Consider the following 27,245-nt stretch of genomic DNA (forward strand, 5'->3'; position numbering starts at 1 on the left):
TTTGATAACCTATCGTGGGACGCACATGTTCCAAAGCTAGTGAAAAGGTTCACGTCGTGTCTACTGCTTCCCTTTATGGAATCTTCCATTCACTTCCTTCACTGCTTTCTCCAATGCACAAGTCGACAGCTGCAGCCCTTGCCCCCTCTCTTCTCAGCAGAATAAGATGTGTCTGTGCTGAGCTTCTGTGACGCCAGATGCAGCTGTTGGCGCCTGACGGACCACGCGCGCTTGGTAGATGGAGGCGGCTGAAGTGACGGGCCGCCACAGATAGCGGCGGGTGCGGTCGCGATAGCGCAGGCCGCGTCACGAAGCCGCTGCGCTTCGAAATGTCGCGCCTGTGCAAAAGCCAGGCCGACCTTATCAGCGATGCAGCGCACTTGCTACGCCCATCAAGCGATCTCCGCCTGATATCTGGCTGGCGCCATCGCGGGCGTGTTGCTCACGCTACGACGTCGCAGCTCCCACAGGCACCCATCTGTTACCAAGACAGTTGTAATACTACCGTAGACTACCATAAGTAAGCGTACACTACGGTAGTTTTCCTGGTAGCTTTGCTCAGTTCAGGTCGTACTCACATTATCTCTACGGTGGGCGAGTGCATACATGTCGGGCATTACCTCATAACGATCGCATTCTTTACGTATGCAATGAATGTCTTACTAGGTGCCCCTGAAAACCGGAAGCGGTGAACTGTCTAGAAACTGAGTGAAGATATATAAAGGGCAAGGTAAACTACGAAATATTTTTGTTCTACATAGTTATCCTCCGGCCTGGTACTTAAGAATAAACAGTATTTATATAAAACTTTAATTTTCGAAGTTTAATTGCTATTTTATTCGAAAATTGTCGATCTTTAACGAGAAGAAGAACGAAGTTGTAGTAAAAATAAAGCATGCAGTACAAATTTATTATGTAATTCTAGAAAACGCAGTTTACTCAACAAAAGCGTAAAAATAAAAAGTAACGCAAAAAATCGAACTTCGCTTTAATACTTCGTCAAAGATATATAACACATAATTCTTTTATTGATAAACAACTTTCGCTTTTATCGGTAATAACAGGAAACTGTTGCCTTTGATCATGATGAAAAACGTTCTACTCAGTACAAAATAACAACAATAATTATTAATATTTTCTTATGTTTGTGCAAGTAACTATACTTGAATCAAAAGTAATTGCTTTGGTTGTATAAAAGATGTATACTTATAAAAATGCAAAAAAAAAAAAAAATGGTTCAAATGGCTCTGAGCACTATGGAACTTAACATCTTAGGTCATCAGTCCCCTAGAACTTAGAACTACTTAAACCTAACTAACCTAAGCACATCACACACATCCATGCCCGAGGCAGTATTCGAACCTGCGACCGTAGCAGTCACGCGGTTCCGGACTCAAGTGCCAAGAACCGCACGGCCACCGCGGCCGGTTATAAAAAGGCAGATTATATTCTGTAAGGATGTAAAATACGTAATGAACTAACAATGAATCATGTGCGGTTCTAATTATGTTCAAAAACAAACAAACAAACAAAAACAGGGAAATCGTCGGCTCCCAGTTTATATCTTACACATTCATTTCTGTTTCTTTTCCTACCAACTCTGTGAATACTCATCCGTCAATGCAACACATTTTGCTCAACAATGGATGACTAGATGGAGTTTGTAGAACTCTGCATTTTAATTGTTCAGTAAACGTTCCTCCTGGAAAGATCAGCTCATCGACATTCTGGAAACGCCTGAAACGTAACAGTTTCTTCGTATGAGGAAAGAGGAAGAGCCACGGAACTGCCCAAAGAAGCAGCGTCTGCGCATGCTGTCCCTTGCAGAAAGAGATGGGGAATTGTCGTAGAGCAAAGACACTCCATTGGACAGCTTCCCACGCTGTTTCGTATTCATAGTCTCCCAGTTTTATGCAACCCGCACTGCCTCCAAATATAAATGCACGATTTTCATGCTCTCTCCCTCGCTACGTCCAAACTGTTAGTTCTACAGAAAAAAGATGAATAGGACACCTTTTTGTAGGAGCTTTTATGTTGTTAAGTAATTTCATGTAATTAAATGTTGTATTGGGATGCATTTACATTAGAGGCCGTAGTTATAAAATTGTTCGAGATAAATGTTCAAGAGTGACCTTGAAACACGCTTTTCTTGGATAACTCGGAAATCATGGCCTGAAGCGAAAATGTATCCCAGTACAAAATTTAACTCCATTAAATTTCGTACAAAAAGGCTCTGCTCATTTTCTGTAGGATTAATAGTTCGCGCGTACCGGGCGAGAGAATACGAAAATCCTACATGTAGCTTTTGAAGGTGTTGCAGGTTACATAAAATGCAGGGGCAGCTGAATCACACTGTATGTGTGTGTGTGTGTGTGTGTGTGTGTGTGTGTGTTTGTGATGTAGCCGCAACCACGGGACTAGTAGAATATTAACATTTGCGCCTACGGTCGCGAACGTGTAGCGCTCCGCTTCGTCTGCAGCAATCTGTCCCGGCGAGATGTTAAACTGTGACCCCGCCCCCCCGCCGAACTGACGAAGCGCAGGACAGCGGCGGCTGCTCGGATTTGCCGGTATTCCGGCATAGCGTGACGTCACAATATGTTTAGTCGGCCGTGAGCACCTGCTGGCCGGCTCGGACGCGGCCCTTGCCTAACAGCGTCTGACGAAAACAATGGCGGCGCGATCAGCCGTGTCCGGCCGCCTGCTCAGCCTGGTCTGCGAGCCTCTCGGCACCTGCAATTTCCTATTGCTGGAGATCACTACCTTCCGACACCAATCTCTGGCTGACAACTATTCGGTTCCGGCTTGAATACGGAAGCTTTCCGCCAATGCACATACCCCGAAAAAAGGAAGCGGCGCAAGAATCACAATCATTTTATTGTTTGTTTCTAGGTTGTGATGGTAATCTTACGGAACTCGCCACTCTTTTCATGAATATGAGTTCGAATGTGAGTATTTGGCTGCTCCTTGGTGTTACTGTTTCCAATGATTTGTGACCAACATAGTGATCGTACAGACGTGGATCTCTTCGCCAATTTTTGCTTACTACATTAGGTTTATTCACGTCCTGGGTCAACTGCAGATCCTGCAACAATCGTGGATCTTCTGTAGGTCTTCCTGCAGTTCGCTACAGCCTCCTGGCGTTGAACATATCCGCACCATCTGCGAACAGCCTCATGGATCTTCCGAAGTTATCCACTAGATCACTTGTACAGACTGCAAACAGTATCTGTCGTATCACACACTTCGTCGCATACTACCGAAAGCACTTTTACATCTGCCGATTTTGTTGTATTGAGAGCAACGCATTGAGTTCTACCTGCAAGAAAGTCTTGGATAGAGCCGCAGATCTGGTCCGATACTCGTTACGCTCCTATTTTGTTCCCTAAACAGTGCGTGACTGTATCGAAAGTCTTCCGGAAGTCAAGCAACAAGGACTCAAGCTGTGCACGTATGTATACGGTGCTATGGATCTCACGCACGGACAAGGCTAGCTGAGTATCGCAAGATCTCTGTTTTCGGAATCCATGCTGATTCTTGTCCAGTGGATGTTTGTTTTCCATAAACTCCATGAAACGCGAGCATAATTCTGCAACACACTGAAATTAGCAGTATATTTATATCATGTGAACAATAATAAAACCGACAGACTGCAGGGATGTGCCGGCCGTTGTAACCGAGCGGTTCTAGGCGCTTCAGTCCGGAACCGCGCTGCTCCTACGATCGAAGTTTCGAATCCTGCCTCGGGAATGGATGTGTGTGATGTCCTTAGGTTAGTTAGGTTCAAGTACTTCTAAGTCTAGGGGACCGATGACCTCAGATGGAAAGTCCCATAGTGCTTAGAGCCATTTGAGCCATTTGCAGGGATTTATTCCTGACTGGAAATGGAGGGGAAAAAATCCTATGAATATGTGTCCGGAAATGCCGGAGACGCATCGTTGCCACATTAGATGTCGCTGAGAAATGAACGATCCTCTGACCACGAACCGTGTATTCCTTGTGGGCTACAAGCTGTATGACTGACGCGGCGTACTGTAAGCAGCAGAATAGTCCGGTATTCGTGTCTGGAACAATCTGAGATAGTGTTTGTGTACGGCCAAGCAGATGTGAACGGTCGAGAGGCAGCACGGCTACACCAAAACAAGTACCCTTATAGACACCAACAGCGTTACACAATATTTCAAGCTTCTTTTGGGAGTTTGTGTGATCATGTGTCCTTTCAGAGAGACGAACGTGCATGGAGACAACGAAATGTGGATACACCAGATTTGGAGTACCAGGTTGTACATGATATTGAGACGAACCGTAGTACAAAATCCAGGCAAGTGTCCGCCAGCATGGTGTAAGCCAAAGTACGATTATGTGTATCCTGCATGAAAACTGCTTCGATGGAGACCACTTTGAACATCTGTTGTGACGTGGATGCGATGCAGACCTGTGCTGTCTTCCGGGATCATTTGTTGTCACTGCACGGTGTGCACACCGTCCGGAACCTTTTTCCTTTATTTCCAATCAGGAATCCGTACCCGCAGTTAATTCGGTTTTATTGAAGTGCACCCTATAATTTAAAGTCTTCCGGCGTATGTTTGTGTCTCTGTCTGAAGGATAATCTCTGGAGCTACACTAGTGAATCTGATTTTCACTAATAGATTCGCACAAGAAAGGTTTGTGTGTATACGAGAGGCCTCCAATAAGTAAAGCAACACATTTTTGCTCAAAGCTGGTTGGTCTTATTCGAGATTCCAATATACTATATTATTCCTCGCTCTTTTAGCTACAAAACCCTTGCTGGGAGGCCGTGTATGCCTGCATGTTTCACTCTACTGGTCGACTTATCAGCCAAAGTCTTGCTGCATCGCGACCGCTACGGTCGCAGGTTCGATCAAAATGGTTCAAATGGTTCTGAGCACTATGGGACTCACCTGCTGTGGTCATAAGTCCCCTAGAACGTAGAACTACTTAAACCTAACTAACCTAAGGACATCACACACATCCATGCCCGAGGCAGGATTCGAACCTGCGACCGTAGCGGTCGTGCGGTTCCAGACTGTAGCGCCTTTAACCGCTCGGCCACTCCGCCCCGCCTCGCAGGTTCGAATCCTGCCTCGGGCATGGATGTGTGTGATGTCCTTAGGTTTGTTAGGTTTAAGTAGTTCTAGGTTTAAGTAGTTCTAACTTCTGAGGCCATCAGAAGTTGAGTCCCATAGTGCTCAGAGCCAGTTGACTCATCTTGCTGCATCGATAACCTGTCCATCATCCATGTACTGGTTCCCGCGGAGTGGATGCTTCATTGGCCCAAACAGATGAAAGTCGGAAGGTGCTTCATCCGGGCTGTAGGATGTACGAAGAAGAACAATCCAATGAATTTTCGCGAGCTCCTCTCGTGTGCACAGACTTGTGTGATGCTCGCGTTGTCATGGGAAGGAGAAGTCCGTTTGCATTTCTGTGGCGACGGACACGCTGAAGTCGTTCCAATATGTGTGCGGCCAGCCGGCACGGGAGAGATCGGACAGGCTTGTGCGACCTTGTTACAATGATGAGAGACACCTCGCGCTACGACTCAACGTGCCTTTGTTCACTGCCAGCCCTCCGCAGACATTCTGTAAGCGCCTATGAATATCTGTGATACTCTGGTTTTCCTCGAAAAGAATTTCAGTGACATTTCTCTGCTCGGAACGCACCTCCGTTACAGATGTACGTATTGCGATGCCACCTATCAGAACTCCATGAAACTATAGGAGCTGAAGCGGAACTATTCCACGATCTCCCACAACAAATACTGCATGTTTTCAACTGAAATAACCGAGGAAAGAAAGTGCTGCAATGCTAATTGAACGCCCTTCGTTATTTCTTACCGCTACCTCAGACAAATCGTCCAACCGTAGGTGTTTAGTGCTATCCGTCCAAAGCCTGGGCGGACCTCCAATAGGCATTAACTATTTGCATCTGTCCGACGAATGACCTCCGCTTTTTGCAGCTGCTAGGTTCACTCGCTGCGCTTTGTAACTGTCCTCAGATGCTGCACGACACACCGCCTCAGTCCCCTTATCCTTATTGCAAGTACTCTCATCGATATATTCGCACACTAGAGAGAAGAAGTACCTCCCATATCTCACTGGCTTTTATCCGCCAGTGGGATTTAGCTAATAGGGACGGTAATACCAAAGAAACATCCCCCAAGACATCTTTCGACCTTGGCGAAGCGGCCACACGAGACACACGGCACTTTCTAACCGTCCTACCAGCATGTCCGCTGCAGCGAAGCGGACATTAGAGGAAAATACAGCAGCGGAACAGATTTCCACTGACTCTCGTCGACCGTTAACGGCAGTGTAGGCGTCTTATGTAAGCTCTCATTAGCTGGCGCTAAAGATGACGTAAGCCTGGTGGAACGGCTGAGGTTCCCTGCTATGTGCGATCTCTGTCTAGGCAAACTAAGGACGAACACCAGCCTCCTTGAGGGCGTTTATCGAGCTGAACCAACATTTACAAATTACAAATGTGGGACTGACAATGAGCCAAACCTTCGGTTTTGACAGGGAGCGCTCTTAACAACTGAGCTATCCGAACAAGTATATTAGTTCAGTCAGACTGACTACGGAAGCATCGGAGATATAAAAGGAGGGGCAGCAATTAGTCGGAAACTACGACTTGATCGCTGATTAACTGGGTCACTGAGCAGCTCCAGCCGTAACAACCGTACTGCCAGGTTTGGTTTCACAGCTAAAGTGATCTTCAGACGGCGTACATGTTTTGGGTGAGTTGCAAGTAGTCCTGAGAAATTATTTTTGAAATGTACTACTGGACAACGAAGGTGAATGACCCGGTGGACGTGGTTGATATTAATGGAACTTCGTACCCTCCATTGGCGGGTATGTAAATGATTAGATTTTCAGTTCTCTGTGACAGAATGTCCAGAGTGCATGAGTGTTGTTCGTGTTTCGTGTTGTTACTTGGCCTGGTAACGTGTATAAAAGAAGCGTGAACAGCCTCAGATGTTGAGTGGTCGCACGGAGACGCTGCGTAGCGGTGCGACACGGCGTTATCAACACCTGATGAAATTTGAAGGAAGCCTCGTTGTGAGTCTCCAATTGGCCAGCTGATCTAACTGTGAAGTATCCAGATTTGTGGGGTATTCAGATGCGACAGTGACCCGATGTTGGACTGCATGGGAATGAGAGGGCAAGCATACTTATCGTCAAAGTTCCGGTCGGCAACGTGACCACAAGCAGCAAGGACTGCTGTATTGCGCACCAAGTACATTACACTCCCTTTCACATTTGCGCATGCTACCCGAGAACGAGTAATGGACTCCTTGGAACACACTCTGCCATCCCGCACCATTGGTCGGGGACCAGCAGCATCCGGAATATGGAATTACAGTTCCCTGAGCTGTGTTTGGAATGGTGCCATGGCTGCGATGCATGGAATGCTAACCAATGCCATCGCACGGTTCTTCGCTACCGCAGATGATCCTCAGGCGAGTACAGTCCTGACCAGTGGAGAGGTCTCATTCTTCCACTGTTTTGGATGGATGAGCGGTGTTACTCCTATGTCATGGTGTGGGGAGACATCGGATATGACTTGAGGCCACGGCTGTTAATAATTGAGGAAATTCGGACAGATGAGCAGTATGTGGTGGACATCCTGCGACCTCATGTGTTACCCCTCGTATCGTGGTGCCATTATTCAGTAGGACAATCCTCGTCCACACAAGACACATGTCTCTATGAACTGTCTTCGTGATGCTGAGCTCCTCCCGTGGCCAGCGAGATCAACAGACGTGTCCCTGATAGAAAATGCGCGACAGCAGCTCGGGCATCATCTCAGTCCGTGCGCCAGTTACGAGGGTATCAAGGATCAGTAACAAAGGCTGTGGGTCAGCGTCTCTAAGGAGCAGATACAAATGCTTTATGCCATCTTTCCCAACCAAATCAGTGCGTGGATCCAGGCCAGAGGGGGTGCTACTTGATGCTGGAAACTAGCCTCATACCGCCAAATTCTTTGATGTGGTAATCACTGAAATAACATCACAAACCCTTTCATCCTGTGAAGATTCGCTTCGTTCCCTCCTCACTTTTTTCTTTTGCGCGCGAGGGGGAGGGAGGTCGTTTCGGATGCTTTTCACCATCAGGTGCCATTTGCGGTGTTCAGTTTTTGGTGGATTAGCATGATACACATAAAACGTTCTTAGATATTTCGACTGCATTATTTTCTCAGTAGCGATGTACAACTTATGCCGTTAGTACACGGGACGAGTTAGCTAACGCTGAAGTGGAGCGCAACGAGTTTTGTGACATCACTTCCCGCTATTTCTCGTTGAGAAACCATTTCGTCACGTGATATATAAAATAAGTTGTGTGATAATTCGGTAAAGTGTCAGGTAAAGCAGAACCAATAGGAATAAAGAACGCTCCCTACGTCACAAGCGGAAAGCAAGGCGCTCCACGGTTTAGCAAAAGCTCATATTCGATCGTTTTTATGTTATACGCTACACTCTGCGAATATATGCTGTTTATAACCACCAGCACGTTGAATGTCTCTAGATGAATCGTTTCTCGTCATAAAATGACTGGAAAAGTCAAACTGGTGGTTAAAGAATTTTCATATTTAGTTATTTTCGCGTTATAGGCAAATGCCGGGATGGTTCATTTGAAAGGGCACGGCCTATTTCCTTCCCCCTTCTTGACACAACCCGAGCTTGTGCTCGATGTAGACGGGACGGTAAACCCAATCTTCCTTCCTCCTTTTTAGAAAGGCAGGAATTACTCGTCTTCACCGGACGCCGATAGTACCACCACGACGCCAGGGCGACGCTGGACAGCGAGGCTGCAGCCACGGGTTCGAGTCCGGACTGCGCCTACTGTCTGAACTAAGTCCTTCACGTGACTTGGTGTCACCGTTTTGCAACCTGCCGCCCATGCCTGAAGCCACAGACGATGGGTTTCTAGTGAGTCTTGGCGCCACAGTGAATCCGCCGGCCGAGTTCTGTCCGAGGGCAGTGGGCCGTGCGTCGTACACAGCAGACCCACGCGAAGACACTGCGGGCGCGTGCGCAGCCGAGGGTCAGTCTCCCCACTGGGACGCCACTGCAGGACAACACGCCGCTGACGTCAAAGGCCGTGGCCTAAAGAGGCTGCCGGCCTCAGCAGAGCGAGGGGCCGTCTTAGCACCACAAGGCGGAAGCCATCACCCGTTCGTCAGTCCTAGCCAGGGTCAACGGGGAGAGGTATGCCTGCCTCACTACGCCATATATCGCGAGCAATAAAACACTGTTAATAGTGTTTGCCCTGGGTCTCACGGTTATCAGCAAGGTAGCTTAGCGTGTTCGGTCAGAGGGTTAGCTGCCCTCTGCAATAAAAAAAACTGAGTGAACGGATTAACGATGAACCTGAACAGGTGTCCTGCGACGTCTGCCCCGAACAAATGCAACGATCAATGACAAACAAAATGAGATCAGCAAAACAAGAAAGAAAAACTACCTGTCACCACCAGTCATTCATCCCTCAGCGTGCCCAGCAGGTGTCATAGCTGGTGTCACTCTTTAATTTATATTTTAGGCAGACTGTCACAAACATGTCTATGTGGAAACAAGCTCAGTTTGACTTTTGCTGAGACAGGATGCATCCATTTTTGCTCCCATAGGTGACAGCTGTGTGTGTTGAATTTTCATATACTATACACCATTGGATTAGCTATAAATTTATTCACGTATTCATCCCCCTGTAATTAATATGCAACATTCTTAAAATTTCGCTAGGCCCGCCAGGGTAGCCGAGAGCGCTAACGCACTGCTTCCTGGACTCTGGTAGGCGCGCCGGCCCCGGATCGAATCCGTCCGGCGGATTGTCGACGGGAGCCGTTGTGCTGGCCAGCCTGGATGTGGTTTTTAGGCGGTTTTCCACATCCCACTAGGTGAATACCGGGTTGGTCCCCACGATCCGCCTTAGTTATTCATGGATTCCACTAGACACAGACAGTTGGGCTACACTAATTCCGTCCTGGGGGGTTTGAGGTGGCAGCAGGAAGGGCATCCGGCCACGCCTTAAAATTAACAAGCCAAATCCGATTGACCATGGCCAACCCTGCGTAACCGCGGGACAAGGCGCAAGTGATACATAGACAAATAGAATTCTTAAAATTTTGCTGTTGCAGTTTTGATGGCAAACAGTGTAGCCTAAAAGCAGCTTTTTCAGTTAGCTGGACGTTCGTGCCCACTCACCACCGCAGACGACGTCGGCGAGGTTGGTCTGCACGGCCTGGTGCGTGACGTCGCCGTCGCGCAGCGTCGCCATCTCGCCGTGCACGAGCGCCAGCGCCTCCTCGGTGGACAGCAACATCTGGCGGCCCGACGCCGGCGTGGGCGGCGGCACCGACTCTTCTGCCCCCGCGCCCGCCAGCAGCCCGCCGCCACCCCCGCTCGCCTCCGACCGGCTGCGGCTGTGGCTGTGACGCCGCCTCCGGCGCTCCGGCGTCACCACGAAGTAGCCCTGCGACGTCTGGTACACCTGCAGAGGGGAGCACCCGTTCTATAGGCCAGAGATACCACAACACACCGCGACCTGAGAATGATCACTCTTTCTCCAGATGATTCTACGTAATGCTGCAGGGTAAGAAAAGTCACAGTAGAAACCGGAAGAATGGGTTATCTAAATGCTGAGCGTTGTCATCGATTCTCCACAATTTCTACGGCGTGTCCCAGAAATGTTACGACAAACTTTGAGGGATTGTAAATGGTGTCTTGAGGACTAAACAGAGTATGGGAACTCGTGTCTAGAAACGTCATCCAATGATGCTAGGAGCGCCTGCCTTAGGCCATCCTTTCAGCAGCAAATGTGACTTTCTACACTGACGGACCATAGGCAAAATGTCTCGCGATGTTGGCAGTTATCCAGTGATCGCGATTGATTGTCACGATCGCCAGTAGAGAAGATGCGCCTTAGTGGGTGAGAGTTTTGGACATGGGTTCCCATCTTCAGTGTATTTTTCTCCGGTATACCGAAACACACTGGAGATTTTAGAGGGTTCCAGGAGAAAAATAAACTTCGGATGGAAACCCTTGTCCGGAACCGTCATCCACCCTAGGAACAGAACATCGCATTCATAAGAAACAAGGCCTGTCTCCAAAGCAGTTAGCCCCATTATCTCCACCGGCGATTGTGGCAATCTGGCGCGATTATTGAATAACAAACGACATTACAAGACGTTCCTCCTATGGTCTGTTAGCGTGCAAAGCCATGTTTGCTGCCGCTGGAGTAGCCTAGTGACAGGCGTCGGCGTTTATAACATCGACGCTGTATAGCGTCGTTGGACGAATTTTCCGGAAACGCGTTCCTTTACTCGATTTGTTCCTCAAGACACCCTCTACAATCCCTCAAAGTTTATCGCAATATTTCTGGGACATCCTGTATGCAGATGATCAGCCAGATCTTCGAGATGCAAGGCGATTTATCTATGTGGATGACACAACTATGACAGCCCAAGGGAGGTTCTTTGAGATAGTTAAAGTCAAAATAAGCAGCATACTTCAAAGATAGGGAGAGTATTGTGATCTGGACCGTCTCAGTCCAAAAAAGACACAAGTATGTAGTTTACAACTAATAAACTAGTGAGGCTAAAATGAAGGGTAGGAAATTCATCACTATGACACCCGAGTATACCTAGGAATTACTCTGGATCACAACCTACGTATAGGTTTGAAGAGAAAAATATGCAGCACCTACAGCTTCTCGAGAAACCTGACAATTTCTACGTAGGTAGCAATCCCCACCAATTGGGCTAGGTATTTTTGTGGAATTGTATGAATCACTAATTTGGGGTGCATCGGTCGACATTAGGCATAAGGATCCGGCCTCAAACGAAACAGTCCGCTCAGTTAGGGGGTGCCTTGGACCACCACCAGCCCCAAAGATCTACCCCTGGGCCGGCATAGCACCCCCATCATAACACGCAAAATGACGGGAGAAATAGGACGGAAGGGGCAGATCGTAAACTCAGAATCACTTGATACACCTGCAGCACGTGGCTTTAAGTCAAGAATGTTTTTCCAGCTATCTTTACGATTACATATCAAGGCAGGTGTTTTCCTGTGTCAAGGAAGTGCTCCTAAGCTAGAAGGGTTCATTCCAAGGGAAGAAATCGGTTGCGTTACCACCTACCCTACACTACTTGCAGAACACTTAACAGATTAAGAAGAGGAGTCTCAAGGTGCAGAACACATTTGGTCTCATGGGGGTGTGAGGAGGACGTTGCGTGCAGCTGCGGAGCCACCTGCTAGCGTGCCAAAACATGGACAGACCCTGTACTCCGGAAAACGTTTTAAATTCCACCGTAAAATGCTTAAAGGTTGCGGAAATATGGAGATAAAAAGTGTGCTGTCTTACCAAAAGTAAAGTGGTGGTCGTTCTAACATCTATAGGCTGATCTAAATTAGTTGACGTGGATGTTAATAAATTCTGAACTGGAATGGAACACAGAGGTCAAGGGTCACTTGAACTAAGCCTACGCGTCTCAAATCCAGTATTTTATTCGACATACTTTGAGAAAGCTGTAGTGTAGAGAAGATGATGTTGAACAATTTTTTTTTAAAAAAAAGCTAACGATCTCCCTTCACTACATAACATATCGTGGAGTAACCACGAGGATCACTCCAAAAGAAATTTATAATGTTTTTTAAAACATCCAAATTATTTTCCACATCACTGTTATTGTTGCAGTATGCTGACACATTCTAGAGAGACAAAATGTCAATTTTCCACACTGCCAGCCAACGTGAGACCGTGAATACGCTGCACATTGTGAGGCATTGTGCAGTTGTCGGTCTGACACTGCGTGGGAGTTCCTCGAGTACTGGCGTGTCCACTTTCACCACAATAATCTGATTGCCTAACGACTAACTGTACTGCTGTCAACAGCGTCATTCCCATGCACTTTCTCCTACATCTGCATCATTGCAAGCCACCCAATGGTGTGTGGCGGAGGGTACTTTTTGTACCACTAATTGAGCCCTCCAACCCTGTTCCCCGACCGCTGCGGTCGCAGGTTCGAATCCTGCCTCGGGCATGGATGTGTGTGATGTCCTTAGGTTAGTTAGGTTTAAGTAGTTCTAAGTTCTAGGGGACTGATGACCACAGAAGTTAAGTCCCATAGTGCTCAGAGCCATTTGAACCCTGTTCCCCTCGCGAATAGCGCGCGGGAAGAATGATTGTCGGTAAACCTCTGCAATGGCTCTAATTTCTCTAATTTTCTCCTCATGGTCATTTCGCGAGACGTATGTGGGGAGACTCTTCCCGGAAAGTGCTATCTCGAAATTTCAATAGTAAATCTCTCAGTGGTCCACAACGACTCTCTTGTAACGTCTGTCAATGGAGTTTGTTGAACATCTTCGTAAAGGCCTCGTGCCGACTAAACGATCCCATGACGAAACATGCCGCTCTTCTTTGGATCTTCTCTATCTCTTCTATCAGTCCTACCTGGTAGGGATCCCAGGTAGATGAAAAACTCGAGAATCGGGCGAACGAGCGCCTTCCTTCGTGGATGAGATACATTTCCTTTAGATTCTTCCTATGAACCTGAGTCTGATATCTGCTTTTCACATTATTTCTTTTAAATGGTCATTCCACTTAAGGTCGCTCTGGATAGTTACTCGTAAATATTTTACGGTAGATACTGTTTGCAGCAGCAGTGGCAGAAAGTTTCGCTTATTTAGGGAGTGAAATATCTAGGAATGGAAGAATAACCAACGAAATTAATAGGAGGTTACAGAAGGGAGGCAATTTCCACCAAACAATAAAACACCTGATTTGGAATAAAGAAGTTTCAGAAAAAGCAAAACTCCTTATGTATAAGAATTATTACTTCCCTATTGTCACCTAAGGTGGAAAAACATGGACAATGACAGAAAGGGACTGCAGCAGACTGCAAGCAGGGGAAATGAAATTTCTCAGAGCAGTCAAGGGAAAAACAAGACGGGACAGAGTAAGGAATGTAGAGATTAGAAATGACCTTAAACAAGAAAGTATGAGAGAAGAAATTGAAAAAAATAGATTAAGATGGTATGGGTATATTAAGAGGATGCATGGGCAGAGACTCCTCAAAATTATGGAAGAACTAAAGATGGATGGAAAAAGACCTATTGGGCACCCAAGGTCACGGTGGAAAATGGGAGTGAGAATATCTGTGGAAAGGAGAGGTGTGACCTGGCAGCAAGTGAGGAAGAAAAGTGGTGGGAGGACAGAGCCAAACGGAGAGGACTCGTCAGCACCCAGACCCGGCAGTAGCTGGAGTGGGATCCGGATATAGATAGATTTTTTGCAGCGGTTTTTCATCAATAGTGTAGGTGTACAGTAGTGGATTTCTTTTCTTATGTATGCGCAATATGTTCCATTTATTTAAGTTCACAGTTAACTGCCAGAGCCTAGCTCTGGATGTCATTCTGCAAATCGTTACTATCTTACTGTGTTGCTACTTTCTTATAGACAACCATATCATCTGCGAACAGCCTTAGAGATCATCCGACCCTTTTTACTAGATCATTTATATGTATTGTAAACAATAACGGTCCCATGACACTTCATTGGGGTACTCCGGAAATTATCTTTAGATCCGTCGATTTTGTTCCGTTAAGAGCGACGTGTTCAGTTCTACCCGCAAGGAAGTCTTGAATCCAGTCGCAAATCTGCTCCGACACTCGATAATTTCGTATTTTTTCACTAAAAGGCAGTGCGAAACGGTGTCAAATGACTTCCTGATGTCAAAGAACACGGCATCAACCTCAGCGCCATTGTCTACGGCACAAATCCATGTTGATTCTTATAGAGGATATTTTCCTTCTCAAAAAACGTCATAATTCTTAAGTATAAAACATGTTCCATAATTTTACAACAGATTGACGTCAACGATATAGTTCAATAGTTGTGTGCAGCTTTCCTACGTCCCTTCCTAAAAATGGGAATGATTTGCGCTTCTTCCAGTCGCTAGGTAACCTACGTTGCTCAGGCGATCTACGATAAATTACTTCTACAAGGGGAGCAAGATCTTTCGCATAGTCTTTGCAGAATCTTACAGGCATCTCATCTGGTCCTGACGCCTTTCCGCTACTAAGCGATTGTAGTTTTTTTTTTTTTCAATTTCTCCATCGGTTATCTCAATATCTGCCATTTCGGCGTTCGTACGACGATTGAAAGGAGGGACCGTGTTACAATCTCCAGCAGTAAAGCAATTTCAGAAGAGCGAATTCAGTATTTCGACCTTCTCTCTGTTATCTTCCGTTTCTGTGGCAGTATTGTCACTGAGTGAATGAACAGATGGTTTTGACACATTTACTGATTTTACATACGAACAAAATTTCATAGGGATTTTATTGAGATCGGTTGACAAAGTTTTACTTTCCAAGTCATTGAATGCTTCTTTCATTGCCCTCCACACGCTCATTTTGGTTTCGTTCAGATTTTGTTTGTCAGCTTGGTTTTTACTTCTCTTGAATCTGAGGTGAAGTTCTATTTGTGTACGTAGCAGTTTTTTAACACGGCTCTTAAGCCATGGAGGGTCTTTCCCATCCATTAAAACCTTACTCGGAACATTTTTGTCTAGGGCATATGGCACGACTACTTTGAATTTCTTCCATTCGTTTGCCACATCTTCGTCCTTATCACCGCATATCTGATGCTCACCTCAATCCCTTGTGAATGTTTGACAGTTTTGTGCTCACAATACTGGAATTCTATAACAACACGTTGCTTCAGAGGAGTGCAGCAGCCATATTGGCGAAGTGCTACGACAGCGCGACTTGCGGAAAAAGATTCAGTTACAGTTGCATACAAGCGATAATAATGTTTCTATGACCTCCGTGAACAGCAAAAATGTAGAAAAAAGTTGTATATTTGAAAAAAGTGCATTCCTTTTGCAGTGGCAGTCGTACAACATCTGATTTAGAAAAAAAAAAAAAAAAAAAAAAAAAGAAACAGAATCAGTTCCGGTTCTGGTTGTATCTGAATATCACCATAACTTTTCACACACTAAAAAGAATGTCATAGAACGAATTTTTTCAAAAGAAAGTGAGACTTCATCGTGGTTTCTTTTGCCGTAAGTTGTTTGAAAACTGTATACGCCAGGAGAAACTCAGGTCTCAATTTTTATGTCATTTTCTATCGTTGAGACGTTACGGCGTCACAATGAGTGACAGTGTTTGAACTTCCCGCAGCGTCCGGCAACCGAGAAGAGCCCGCTGCCGGAGAACAGCGGTTTTCCGCCAGCGGTGAAAGATGGGGCCTGGCGGTGGATGAAGCGAGGCAGTTCGGCGCTCGGCAAGGAGGAGCTGACTGGGAGTCCGTTTGTCGTCCAGGAATGAATAAACTGTCCCTCCAAGCAGACGTGAGACGAAAGGAGGACGTATGCGGACATTGGCTGTGACAGTCCGGGTCGTGGACATGTGATGGCAAACGGTCGGTACAGAGGATGGGGCAGAATGACGTCGGAATTAACTGGACCGAAAAGGACGAGTATAATTTGCTGCAAAGTGGTCTGATCGCTTGGGATGAAATATTGTGCCTACTGCAAGCACTCTGCCTTGGGTATTAAATTGTATCTGAACATCTCGTTCTAGGCGCTGGGGGTTTTGTGAACTCAGTGTCTATTGACGAACTTGTCTGCTGCGGTAGTTCAAGCGTTCTGAACTGGTAGGGCTTTCTTGCCGCAAGTGTTCGGTGTGTGTCTGCGTGCGCGGGAAAAGGAACCTTGCATAGCACTGAAAATAAAAGTGAAGCCTTTAAGATACTTGTAAGTTGCCCACAAATGTCTTAACTGGTTAGGTTGTTGTGGTAATTGAGCTTTCTAGTTAAGTTATAGAGCTGTTTTGGTCTTTTGAAGTGTCAGTTACTGACTACTTATAGTTTTTTATTCCTTGTCGTATATAAGGAGTTATGCTTGTATATGTCTTTGTGTCCTTGGTGGTCGGGTGAAGTTAAGAACGTTGACCTGGGTCAATACTATTGTAGAATTTCCCTGGTGGAGAGATCCGATCAAGCAAACTGTGTTTTTGCATTATCCTAACACATCTACATATACACCTACGTGATTACTCTGCTATTCACAATAAAGTGACAGGCAGAGGGTTCAATGAATCACCTTCAAGCTGTCTCTCTACCGCTCCACTCTCTAACGGCACGCGGGAAAAACGAGCACTTAAATTTTTCTGTGCGAGCCCTGATCTCTCTTATTTTATCGTGATCATCATTTCTCCCTATGCAGGTGAGTGCTAACAGAATGATTTTGCAATCGGAGGAGAAAACTGGTGATTGAAATTTCATGAGAAGATCCCGTCGTATCGAAAAACGCCTTTGTTTTAATGATTGCCACTCCAGTTCACGTATCATGTCTGTGACACTATCTCCCCTATTTCGTGATAATACAAAACGAGCTGCCCTTCTTTGTACTTTTTCGATGTCATCCGTCAGTCCCACCTGATACGGATCCCACATCGCATAGCATGACTTGGGTTGAGCTGTTAGGGCTTATTTGATGTGATTGTGCTTCGGCCTATCAGCGGTTAGGGTGTTATTAGAAATATTGGCTCAGGTTCTGTGTTGGAGACGCATGAAATTCGGACCAAGTCACTACTTTCTGCTTGTTGTTTGCAACCTTTTTTCCCGCTAGTTTCTGTAATTGCGCAAGAAATGAAAATCTGAGCTGTCGAATGAGTTTTTCTAATGACCTTCTTGTTTTGGCATTAGTAGACATTTGTAATATGCTAAGGAAAAATTTATAAAGTTGGGCTCTCAAGATACGTTGAAATTGTTCTGAGGAAAGCTGTTAGGTGCCAAATAGTATCGTACATGCGTTGAACTGTGACTGTGTGACATGTATTGTAATGTTTTTGCAACTGATGCCTGATGTTGCTTAATTCTAGTGTCCGATGGTTTCTAAGAATGAAGACAAGTGGCTAATATTTCATTGGTACACTGGATATTCATTGATATTATGTATTTTGTTTCGTATTTTTAAATTATTGCAACTATTTCCAATTTGGTGCTAGTAGTAGCGTATTCTATTCGTCTCTCACGGCTTCCTGGAAGGCAAGGTTGTCACAAGAAAGTAAATGAAAGTTGTATGAGCATATATTCTCCTCTTAATCCAGCACCACCCACACCCACTGCAATCCTGTTCTTGCTTCAATCGTTCCATCAGATCTAAAAATTGGGTATGAAACTTTCCAAGACGGTATATTTTTCTGATTTTTTTTTGCACCCTAAACGTACACGTCATCTTTTCCACTTTTTTTTCTCTTCGTCGAGTAACATGCAAGCAACAATTTCATGACTGTTAACTTCTGACAGCCACACATTCCTGTAGTAAAAAGTGACCTGAAACATTCAGCTTTCAACTGTACACACGGAGCGAATGGTAGCGAACTCAAGCGAAGAGACAATTCGCCAGTGTTCACTACCATTCGCCTGTAGCTGTGAGCAGACGATTACACTAGAGAAAACGTGTATAGACTGCCATCCGTAAGGTATTAAGTTCGATATTCAGATAAGATTATTTTTCATGCAACGTAGTGCAGGGAAAAATGAGTGAAGGTGCCTGAATATCCACGCAAGTGCGAAACGCATGGAGGTAATGGACTTTAAACCTAATTGCAGCTCCAGCTTTCCGTATCATTACTCCAAAACTTGACGCGTTTGTCGGTTAACGCTTTTCGCAGGCCTCTCATTACAACTGAGGGGCAAATTTAAAAGCTGGGCATTAACTACCGGCGAGCGACATAAGTGGAGAAAGGTTAACATTTACACACTGCTTATTAGCAGTTGGAGACATTTACGTTAGAGAAGCATTTTCAGGGCTCGCTAACAGAAGAAAGGACAGAGCCCAAGTGGGGAGGGATGAGGAGGGTGAAGAGGTAGAGAAAATAGTCTCTAAAGAAGTTCAGAAGGTGGCTACAGAAATGAAAATTGGGAAATCACCCGCGCCTGGAAGTTTATCAATACAGGTATGGCTCCAATATTCTGCATGAATATCAAAGCAAGTTATGTAGCAAATATATGTGGTATAGGGAGGAAATTCCAGCAGAGAAACTTAGTGTATCTAAGCCAAATACACAAAAAAGAAGCAAGAAAGTGTCTAGTAATTATCATGGAATAAATGTCACAACCTGAATTGCCAGGCTGTACGAGAAGGTTTTAAAATGAAGAGTGGAGAAGATTATAACTGAATTGGAAGAAAAAAAGTGGCTTTCGAAGAGGTAGGTCATGTGTTGATAGCATCTTTATTCTAAGACAGATCAAACAGAAGAGATTGGAAAGGAATCTAAGCAGCCATTTGTTATTCGTAGATCTTGTGAAAACATATGACACGGTGCTACTAAAGATATTGTTCGAGGTGCTGTGTTTAGGCGAATTACCAAAAAGGAATGTAAGAAGTGTCATAAACCACCACAAGTTCGCATAATGTGTCATTAAAATGTGAAAAGAAAGGTCTTCACAGTAAATAGAGGACTCAAACAAGGATGCTATCTCTCTCGCATACGCTTTACGACGTACGTGTAGAAAGCGCATAGGCATAGAAATTAAAGTAGGGAACTAGCGTATGTAAACACTTCTCTATGCTGGTGATCAGGTCGGTGCAGCAGAAGATGAAGAGGATGCATCTTACATGCTTGGAAAGATGTTGCAAAAATATAAAACGTTGGGTTTGGAAAAGCATTTTAGAAGACGAAGTATCTGTTGCCAAGAACAGGGAAGTAATCTGGGCACTGGCGGACACCAAATTAAAGTGTGTAAAGGGTTTAGGTATCTGGGCAGTATCCTATCACGTGATGGAAGATGTGACAGAGATATCGAACAACGGATCAGGCAGGGAAAGGCGGCCATCCGAAAATTTGGCCCTCAAACATGAGTTGAAAAGTTAAAATGCAGTTATACAAATCCATCGTGGAACCACTTACGAGTCGTAGGAGTGGTTGTTGGAATTCACAGAAAGCAATAACAAGAGACTTAGTTGTTTAGAAATGGTCATTTTGAAAAGAGCATGTACAATTTCTCGACTTGACCGAGTAAGAAATGAACAAATAAGAGAAAGGATACATACCCATTCTACTATTGCTGATAGAAAAGGAGAAAGACAGCCAAGACGGTTAGGAAACGTCAAAAGAATGGAAGAAGACAGAAGACCAAAGAAAGCACTTTCATGGCAATATTCTGGAAGGAGAAAAACACCTCGAAAAGGGTGGCTAGGAGTGTCCAAGAAGTGTTGGAGTGAACAGGAATAGAAGAAAATGAGAAACAATGGCGAGATAGAGGCGTCTGAAGACAGCGGTGCGGGATGCGGCGACAGCAGTAGGGTCTCCCCGACAAAAAATGGAGTGTCCTTATGGCGTTACTGGCCGGAAGAAACCATATGGGATGTTCGGCTGCCTCGTGCAAGTATTTTTATTTGACGCCACTTCGGCGCCTTGCGTGTCGATGATGAAATGGTGATAACACACACACACACTCTCACACACACACACACACACACACACACACGAGTCCCAAGCGGAGAAAATACCCGACACGGCCGGTAATGGAACTCAGGGCCTCGTGATCGAAAGCCGACAACGGTGGACACAACACCACGAGATGCTGACCGCGACAAGAGGATGATGTGTTTCACGATTCAACAGCTGCTGTATCTCTGATGGTTCCTGATGGCTGCCGTGACCTATGTGGAGCACTTCAAGCATTTTATTCACTTACGTATAAGCAAGATAATTTCGAGAACAATTAATAAAATGTACATACAAATTGTCACATACGGAACTTGATAAGATCTGCTATATCGTTTGTTAGAGTGGAGACAATGTAATTTCGGGAAAACGATTTTTAGATATTCGATTATTACATCAAACACCTCTAAAATTTCAGTGATGTATCAGCCATGTAATTACAGTTACCACGAACGTAAGCAACGAAAGTATATTTTTAATACTAATCAGGATAGTAGATATTTAATCGTACCGGCAGTTGTTTACTTCTTCGTATAAAGAAATAGATAAAACTTACGCTTATTCTCTCTGTTCCCGCATGGTGGAAGAATCTAATCAATTTATCGTCTTCGTTACGACCACAGTTGGACCTTCGAGCGCTGTATTAATTTTCTACCAAACGTATTTCTTTTTCACTGGCGTTTGTATTGTGGATCTCCTGGACCCGACAAGCACCTATAATACCTATAGTGGTTGGACGAAAATATGGGAACACCGTGAGAAATACTTGCTCGAACATAAATTCAGAAGTTGGCCAAGCCTACAGGTTGCGCTGTTTTAAGTATTATCACGAACGGCAACTGTGAAATGTCCTAGATGCTTTTCAAGTGTCAGTCGTTGTCAGAACAGCGTTCTATGTATTTATGAGTGCATTATGTCGGACCAAGTGAATTCGAACATGGGAAAATGGTTGGTGCTCGTATAATACGTGCTTCCGTAACTAAGATAGTCGAAGTATTTGGTGTTTCAAGAGACACTGTATCGCAGATCTGTACCGCATACAGGGATAGAGGAAGACATCATCCGCTAAGTCAATCCGCGGACGAACGTACGTGTTGAGGGATCGTGACGGACGAAGAGGGCGACAGCTCAAAGTAACTGTAGAACTGAATGTCGCACTCGCGACTTTCGAAGCTACCAAAACACAAACGGAACCGCGTAAGCAGGGAATTGTAGAACAAGCTGGAATTCCAAAACTATTCGTCTGTGACGCAAATGACCGTAAGAGCAGAATGCGTTGCAGAAGCTGTAAAACCTCGATTTGGGCAATAGAAGATAGTCATTTTGTCGGATGAGTCTCGTTTCAGGCTGTTTCCAACTTCTGATCGAGTCCTAAGAATGAAACATGGCGGGGGCTCGGTGACGATTTGGGAAGGCTTATTGTGGCATTCTACGGGAACCTTGGTTACTATGCAAAGTCATAGGATTATGTGACCATAATGGCTGACCAGGCTCATCCCACTTCACACTGTTTTCTCCCTGATGGTGATGCTGTGTTCCAAGACGACAGGGTCCCTGTTCGCACAGCTTGCATCGTCGAGAACCGGTTTTGTGAGCACGACGGCGAATTGTCGCATTTCACTGGCCACCACAGTTGTCAAATCTCAATATTATTGAGCCAGTGTAGTCCACTTTGAAGAGAAGGATTCCTGATCGCTACTCACATCCATCATCATTACCTGAACTTGGCACTGTTTTCCAGGAAGAATGTTATCAGAGTCCCTAGAAAACCATACAGATGTTTGTTTATTCATTCTGAGACGACTGGAAACTGTTTTGAATGTCAGTTGATTTCTTACAGTTTATTAGGCATGGTAATGTGTAGTGTTTGTGGTGCTTCCATATATTTATCCGCCTCTGTAAATTCTTCTATCACCTACATTTCATTCTCTTCCGACCGCTCAGTCACCCACGCAAGTCAAGTCAACAAAAGCTGACCGCACGCAAAGCATCTGACGAATGCCCTCCGTGTTACGAGCGCCGAAGCAGAGAGGCGCGAACTTCCTCTGATGGTTTACTGAAAGACCGACAGCCGGCCGTGGTGGCCAAGCGGTTCTAGGCGCTTCAGTCCGGAACCGCGCGAGTGCTACGGTCGCAGGTTCGAATCCTGACTCGGGCATGGATGTGTGTGATGTCCTTAGGTTAGTTAGGTTTAAGAAGTTCTAAGTTCTAGGGGACTGGTGACCTCACACGTTAAGTCCCACAGTGCTCAGAGCCATTTTTGAAAGACCGACAACTAGCGGCGCACGGGCGAGCACCAGCGAATGCGAACCGAACACGACCTGACACTGTTCCCTCGCCGCTGGTCTACCCTTTACACCAAAGACAATTGTAGTCCGGTGATCCTCGTTCACAGCTTTTTTAATTCATTTTTGGCTTTGAGCAGCAAAGACCATATAGCCAACAATAGTTGCAAAAGTGCCAGGTTAACGTTGTTACTATTTTCGCAAAAGAGCAATGATAACAGTGCGAAGTACAAAGATACGCTGAGGTGACAAAAGTCATTGGATAGCGATATGCACATATACAGATGGTGGTAGTATCGTATAAACAAGACATAAAAGGACAACGTATTGACGGAGGTGTCATCTGTATTCAGATGATTCATGTGAAATGTTTTCCGATATGGTTATGGTAGCACGTCTGAAATTAAACAGGTACAGGCATGGGACATTCCATTGCGGACATAGTTAGGGATTTCAACATTCCGAGATGCACAGCGTCAAGAGTGTGCCGAGAATATAAAATTTCAGGCATTGCCTCTCTCCACGGACAAAGCAGTAGCCGATGACTTTACTTAACGACCGAGAGCAGCGGCGTTTGCGTAGAGTTCTCAGTCCTTACCGACAAGCAACAGTGCGTGAAATAACCGCAGAAATCAATGTGGGACATACGACGATCGTTTCCGTTAGGAGAGGGCAGCGAAATTTGGTGTTGCCGGGCTATGGTAGCAGACAACTGACGCGAGTGCCTTTGCTAACAGCACGACATCGTCTGCAGCACCTCTCTGGGCTCTTGACCATATCGGTTGCACCATAGAGGACTGGAAAACAGTGGCCTGATAGGATGAGCCCCGATTTATGTTGGTAAAAGCTGATGGTAGGGTTCGAATGTGGCGCGGACCACACGAAGCCGTTGATCGAAGTTGTCAACAAGGCACTGTACAGGCTAGTGTGGGTCCATAATGGTGTGGGATGTGTTTACGTGGAATGAACTAGGTCCTTAGGTCCAGTTGAACCGATCATGGACTTCATGTTCCCAGACAACGATGGAGTGAAGTAGATACTCCAGCCAAAATAAACGTAAATGCAGCCATACCAAAAAGGAAAGAAAACTACCTCTTAAGAAGATAGACTGGCAGAATTTTAAGTACACACCTCAATAACACTCCTTTCCAACAAAGTTTAAATAAGGAACGCTATCCCAGTATATACGAAGCGTCCGCCCCCGGTAGCTGAGTGGTCAGCGCGACAGAATGTGAATCCTAAGGGCCCGGGTTCGATTCCCGGCTGGATCGGAGATTTTCTCCGCTCAGGGACTGGGTGTTGTGTTGTACTAATCATCATCATTTCATCCCCGTCGATGTGCAAGTCGCGGAAGTGGCGACAACTCGAAAGACTTGTACTCGGCGAACGGTCTACCTGACGGGAGGCCCTAGTCACACGACATTTACATACGAAGCGTACTCTTACAACAGTACACGGCGAATTGGCAAAGTCGATGGGCCTTTCTTCAACATTACACACAAAAATAGCCTTCATTCACTTTTACTGTTCATCCTGATGGAGAAGGACTTATTTCGAACTGACGACAAAGAATAAAGTATAGGCTCCACATCAGCAATTTTGGCTGTCAAAGGCGACCACGATTTCCACATTGGTCTGTGTTCTCATTAAAGCACTTGGTATGTGGATAACTGTCTCCTTAGGTTGTTTAATACATCACGTTTTTACTCCACGGACGTAATTACCTTCGTAATATAAAATTTGTTTAGTGGGCACGTCAATAAACGTAGGTTTTGTAGACGATGTTTTCATTCTGGGACGTATTGCAGTCGCGACCCTTGCTATGAACCTAATGTGACATTAAATTATATGAGAAAAAGTACCATCACAGCTTGAGGATGTCTTTACTGCCTCACACGAGTAGTTTCGGCGGCACATTACCGCCATCCTCAGGCTCCACCACTTGTGGTCGCAGCTTGATAAAAGCCGCGCGTCTGAGCAGTTCATCTGGCGAGCCCGGCGTGCTCTCTAGATATGAGCCAGATAGGACAGCAAGGGCAAATTCCGCAGGGAACGGCGTGCGCCGCGTACATTCTCCAGGCGGCGCTAGCCAGCTAGCCGGCTAGGCATTTCCACACGGTTGCCGCTTCGCCACACCAGCGCTCTTTGCGTGTCTGTGTCGCGATTAGGGGGCTGCTAGAAATGAAATCAAATTTCTAATAAACAGCGAAAGACGCGCAACAAATTGACTAAAAATGATTTGAGTCAGTGAAACATCCACTTTTTGTAAAAAAAATCTGTATAATGCTGTCCTCAGTGTTACTCCATGTGCACATTAAGCAAAACGCGAAAGAAAGCAGAGAACTTAGGGACTGGAATTAAATTACAGTGAAAAAAATTTTTTTTGAGGTTTCCCGATGTCATAGTAATTCTGCTAGAGGCTTTCCCAGGAACAGAGTGGGTAGCGTCATGAAAAGAGATCACAACATAAACACGAACAAATATAAAACAAGGGCAACGGAATGTTGTCGAATTAAATCAGGCGATGCTGAGGGAATTAGAGGAGGAAACGAGACACTGACAGAAGTAGCTGAGTTTTCTTATATGGGCAGCAAGTAACTAACGATGGCCGAAGTAGAGAAGATGTAAAAGGCAAACTGGTAATAGCAAGAAAAGCGTTTCTGAAAAAGAGGAATTTATTAAAATAGAATATAGAGTTAAGTGCTAGGAAATCTTTTCTGAAGGTAACGCGAAACGTGGACGTGGACGATAAACAACCCAGAGAAAAAGAGAAGGGTTTCGAAATAAAGTGATAGAGAAGAATGCTAAAGATCTGATGGGTAGATCGGTTTACTAAATGAGGAAGCAATGACTCGAAATGAGAAAACGAAATATATGGAAAAACATGACTACAAGAAGTGATCAACTGGTAGGACACATTTTTAGGCGTGAAGGAATCGTGAATTTGGTAGTTTAGGGAAGTGTGAAGAATAAAAATTGTTGATGGAGGCTAAGTATCGGGGTTCAAACAAAAGGAGAGGAATGAAGAGGTACATGAAGAGTTGCATCAAATCTGTCTTCCAATTGAAGCTAAAAACAACAAGTAATGCGTGGTATGAAATGACAGTGGATTGTACATCCCAAATTTTACAATCGACGAATCCACTTGCAGTGGTACGCTTGGCGGTCTGACTGATGCAAAGCGAACGCAAATTCCACCGACAAACTTTCTGCAGTCGTCCAGGGATATTTTCTGGAGCGAAGTGACGCAGTGGTTTGCGCACTGGATTCGCATTCGGGAGGACGATTGTTCAAATCCGCGTCCGGCCATCCAGATTTATGTTTTCTGTGATTTCCCTATATCGCTCCAGGCAAATGTCTGGATGGTTCCTTTGAAAGGGCAAGGCCGATTTCCTTCCAACTCTTGAAACATTCCGATCGCGTGTACCGTCGCTAATGGCCTCAGTGTCTATGGGACGTTAAAGCTTAATCGTCCTTCCACATGGGATATTTACTGAGTATTTTATGTAAGAGACCTTTGGTGTCCAGTGGCTCGTTATGTTTCACTTGATTTGTTACTGCCGTTTATCTTTGTGTGAGTAATGGACTGAAAATATCTACACGACATAAAGCGTCTGGAAGTTTTAACTCTAACCTGAAACCATTTCTTCTGGACAACCCCTTCTATTCGATAGACGATTTTTTTATTTAATAACTAGCACACTACTGGCCATTATAATTGCTACACCACGAAGATGAGGTTCTACAGACTCGAAATTTAACCGACAGGAAGAAGATGCTGTGATATGCAAATGATTAGCTTTTCAGAGCATTCACGGAAGGTTGGTGCCGGTGGCGACACCTACAACGTGCTAACATTAGGGAAGTTTCCAAACGATTTCTCATACACAAACAGCAGTTGACCGGCGTTGCCTGGTGAAACGTTATTGTTATACCTCGCATAAGGAGGAGAAATGCGTGCCATCACGTTTCCAACTTCGTTAAAGGTCGGATTGTAGTCTATCGCGCCCGCATCTCGTGGTCGTGCGGTAGCGTTCTTGCTTCCCACGCCCGGGTTCCCGGGTTCGATTCCCGGCGGGGTCAGGGACTTTCTCTGCCTCGTGATGGCTGGGTGTTGTGTGCTGTTCTTAGGTTAGTTAGGTTTAAGTAGTTCTAAGTTCTAGGGGACTGATGACCATAGATGTTAAGTCCCATAGTGCTCAGAGCCATTTGAACCATTTTTGTAGTCTATCGCGATTGCGGTTTATCATATCGCGACATTGCTGCTCGCGTTGGTCGAGAACCAATGACTGTTAGCAGAATATAGAATCGGTGGGTTCAGGAGGGTAATACGGAACGCCGTGCTGGATCCCAACGGCCTCGTATCACTAGAAGCCGAGATCACAGGTACCTCATCCGCATGGCTGTAACGGATCGTGCAGCCACGTCTCGATCCCTGAGTCAACAAATAGGGACGTTTACAAGACAACAACCATCTGCAC

The 27,245-nt window shown here is 45.4% G+C and overlaps 1 protein-coding gene across 1 annotated transcript in view; it reads right to left on the bottom strand.

Annotated features, from left to right (window-relative positions):
• LOC124545065 (probable serine/threonine-protein kinase nek3) overlaps positions 1-27,245 on the bottom strand; it is a 349,235-nt gene that overhangs the window by 71,408 nt on the left and 250,582 nt on the right. The window contains exon 4 of the mRNA XM_047123863.1: positions 10,223-10,508. Coding sequence (XP_046979819.1) covers positions 10,223-10,508 — 286 coding nt within the window. The remainder of the gene's footprint in view (positions 1-10,222; positions 10,509-27,245) is intronic.

The sequence above is a fragment of the Schistocerca americana genome, chromosome 8, assembly GCF_021461395.2.
Source record: "Schistocerca americana isolate TAMUIC-IGC-003095 chromosome 8, iqSchAmer2.1, whole genome shotgun sequence".
Classification (NCBI taxonomy): Eukaryota; Metazoa; Arthropoda; class Insecta; order Orthoptera; family Acrididae; genus Schistocerca; species Schistocerca americana.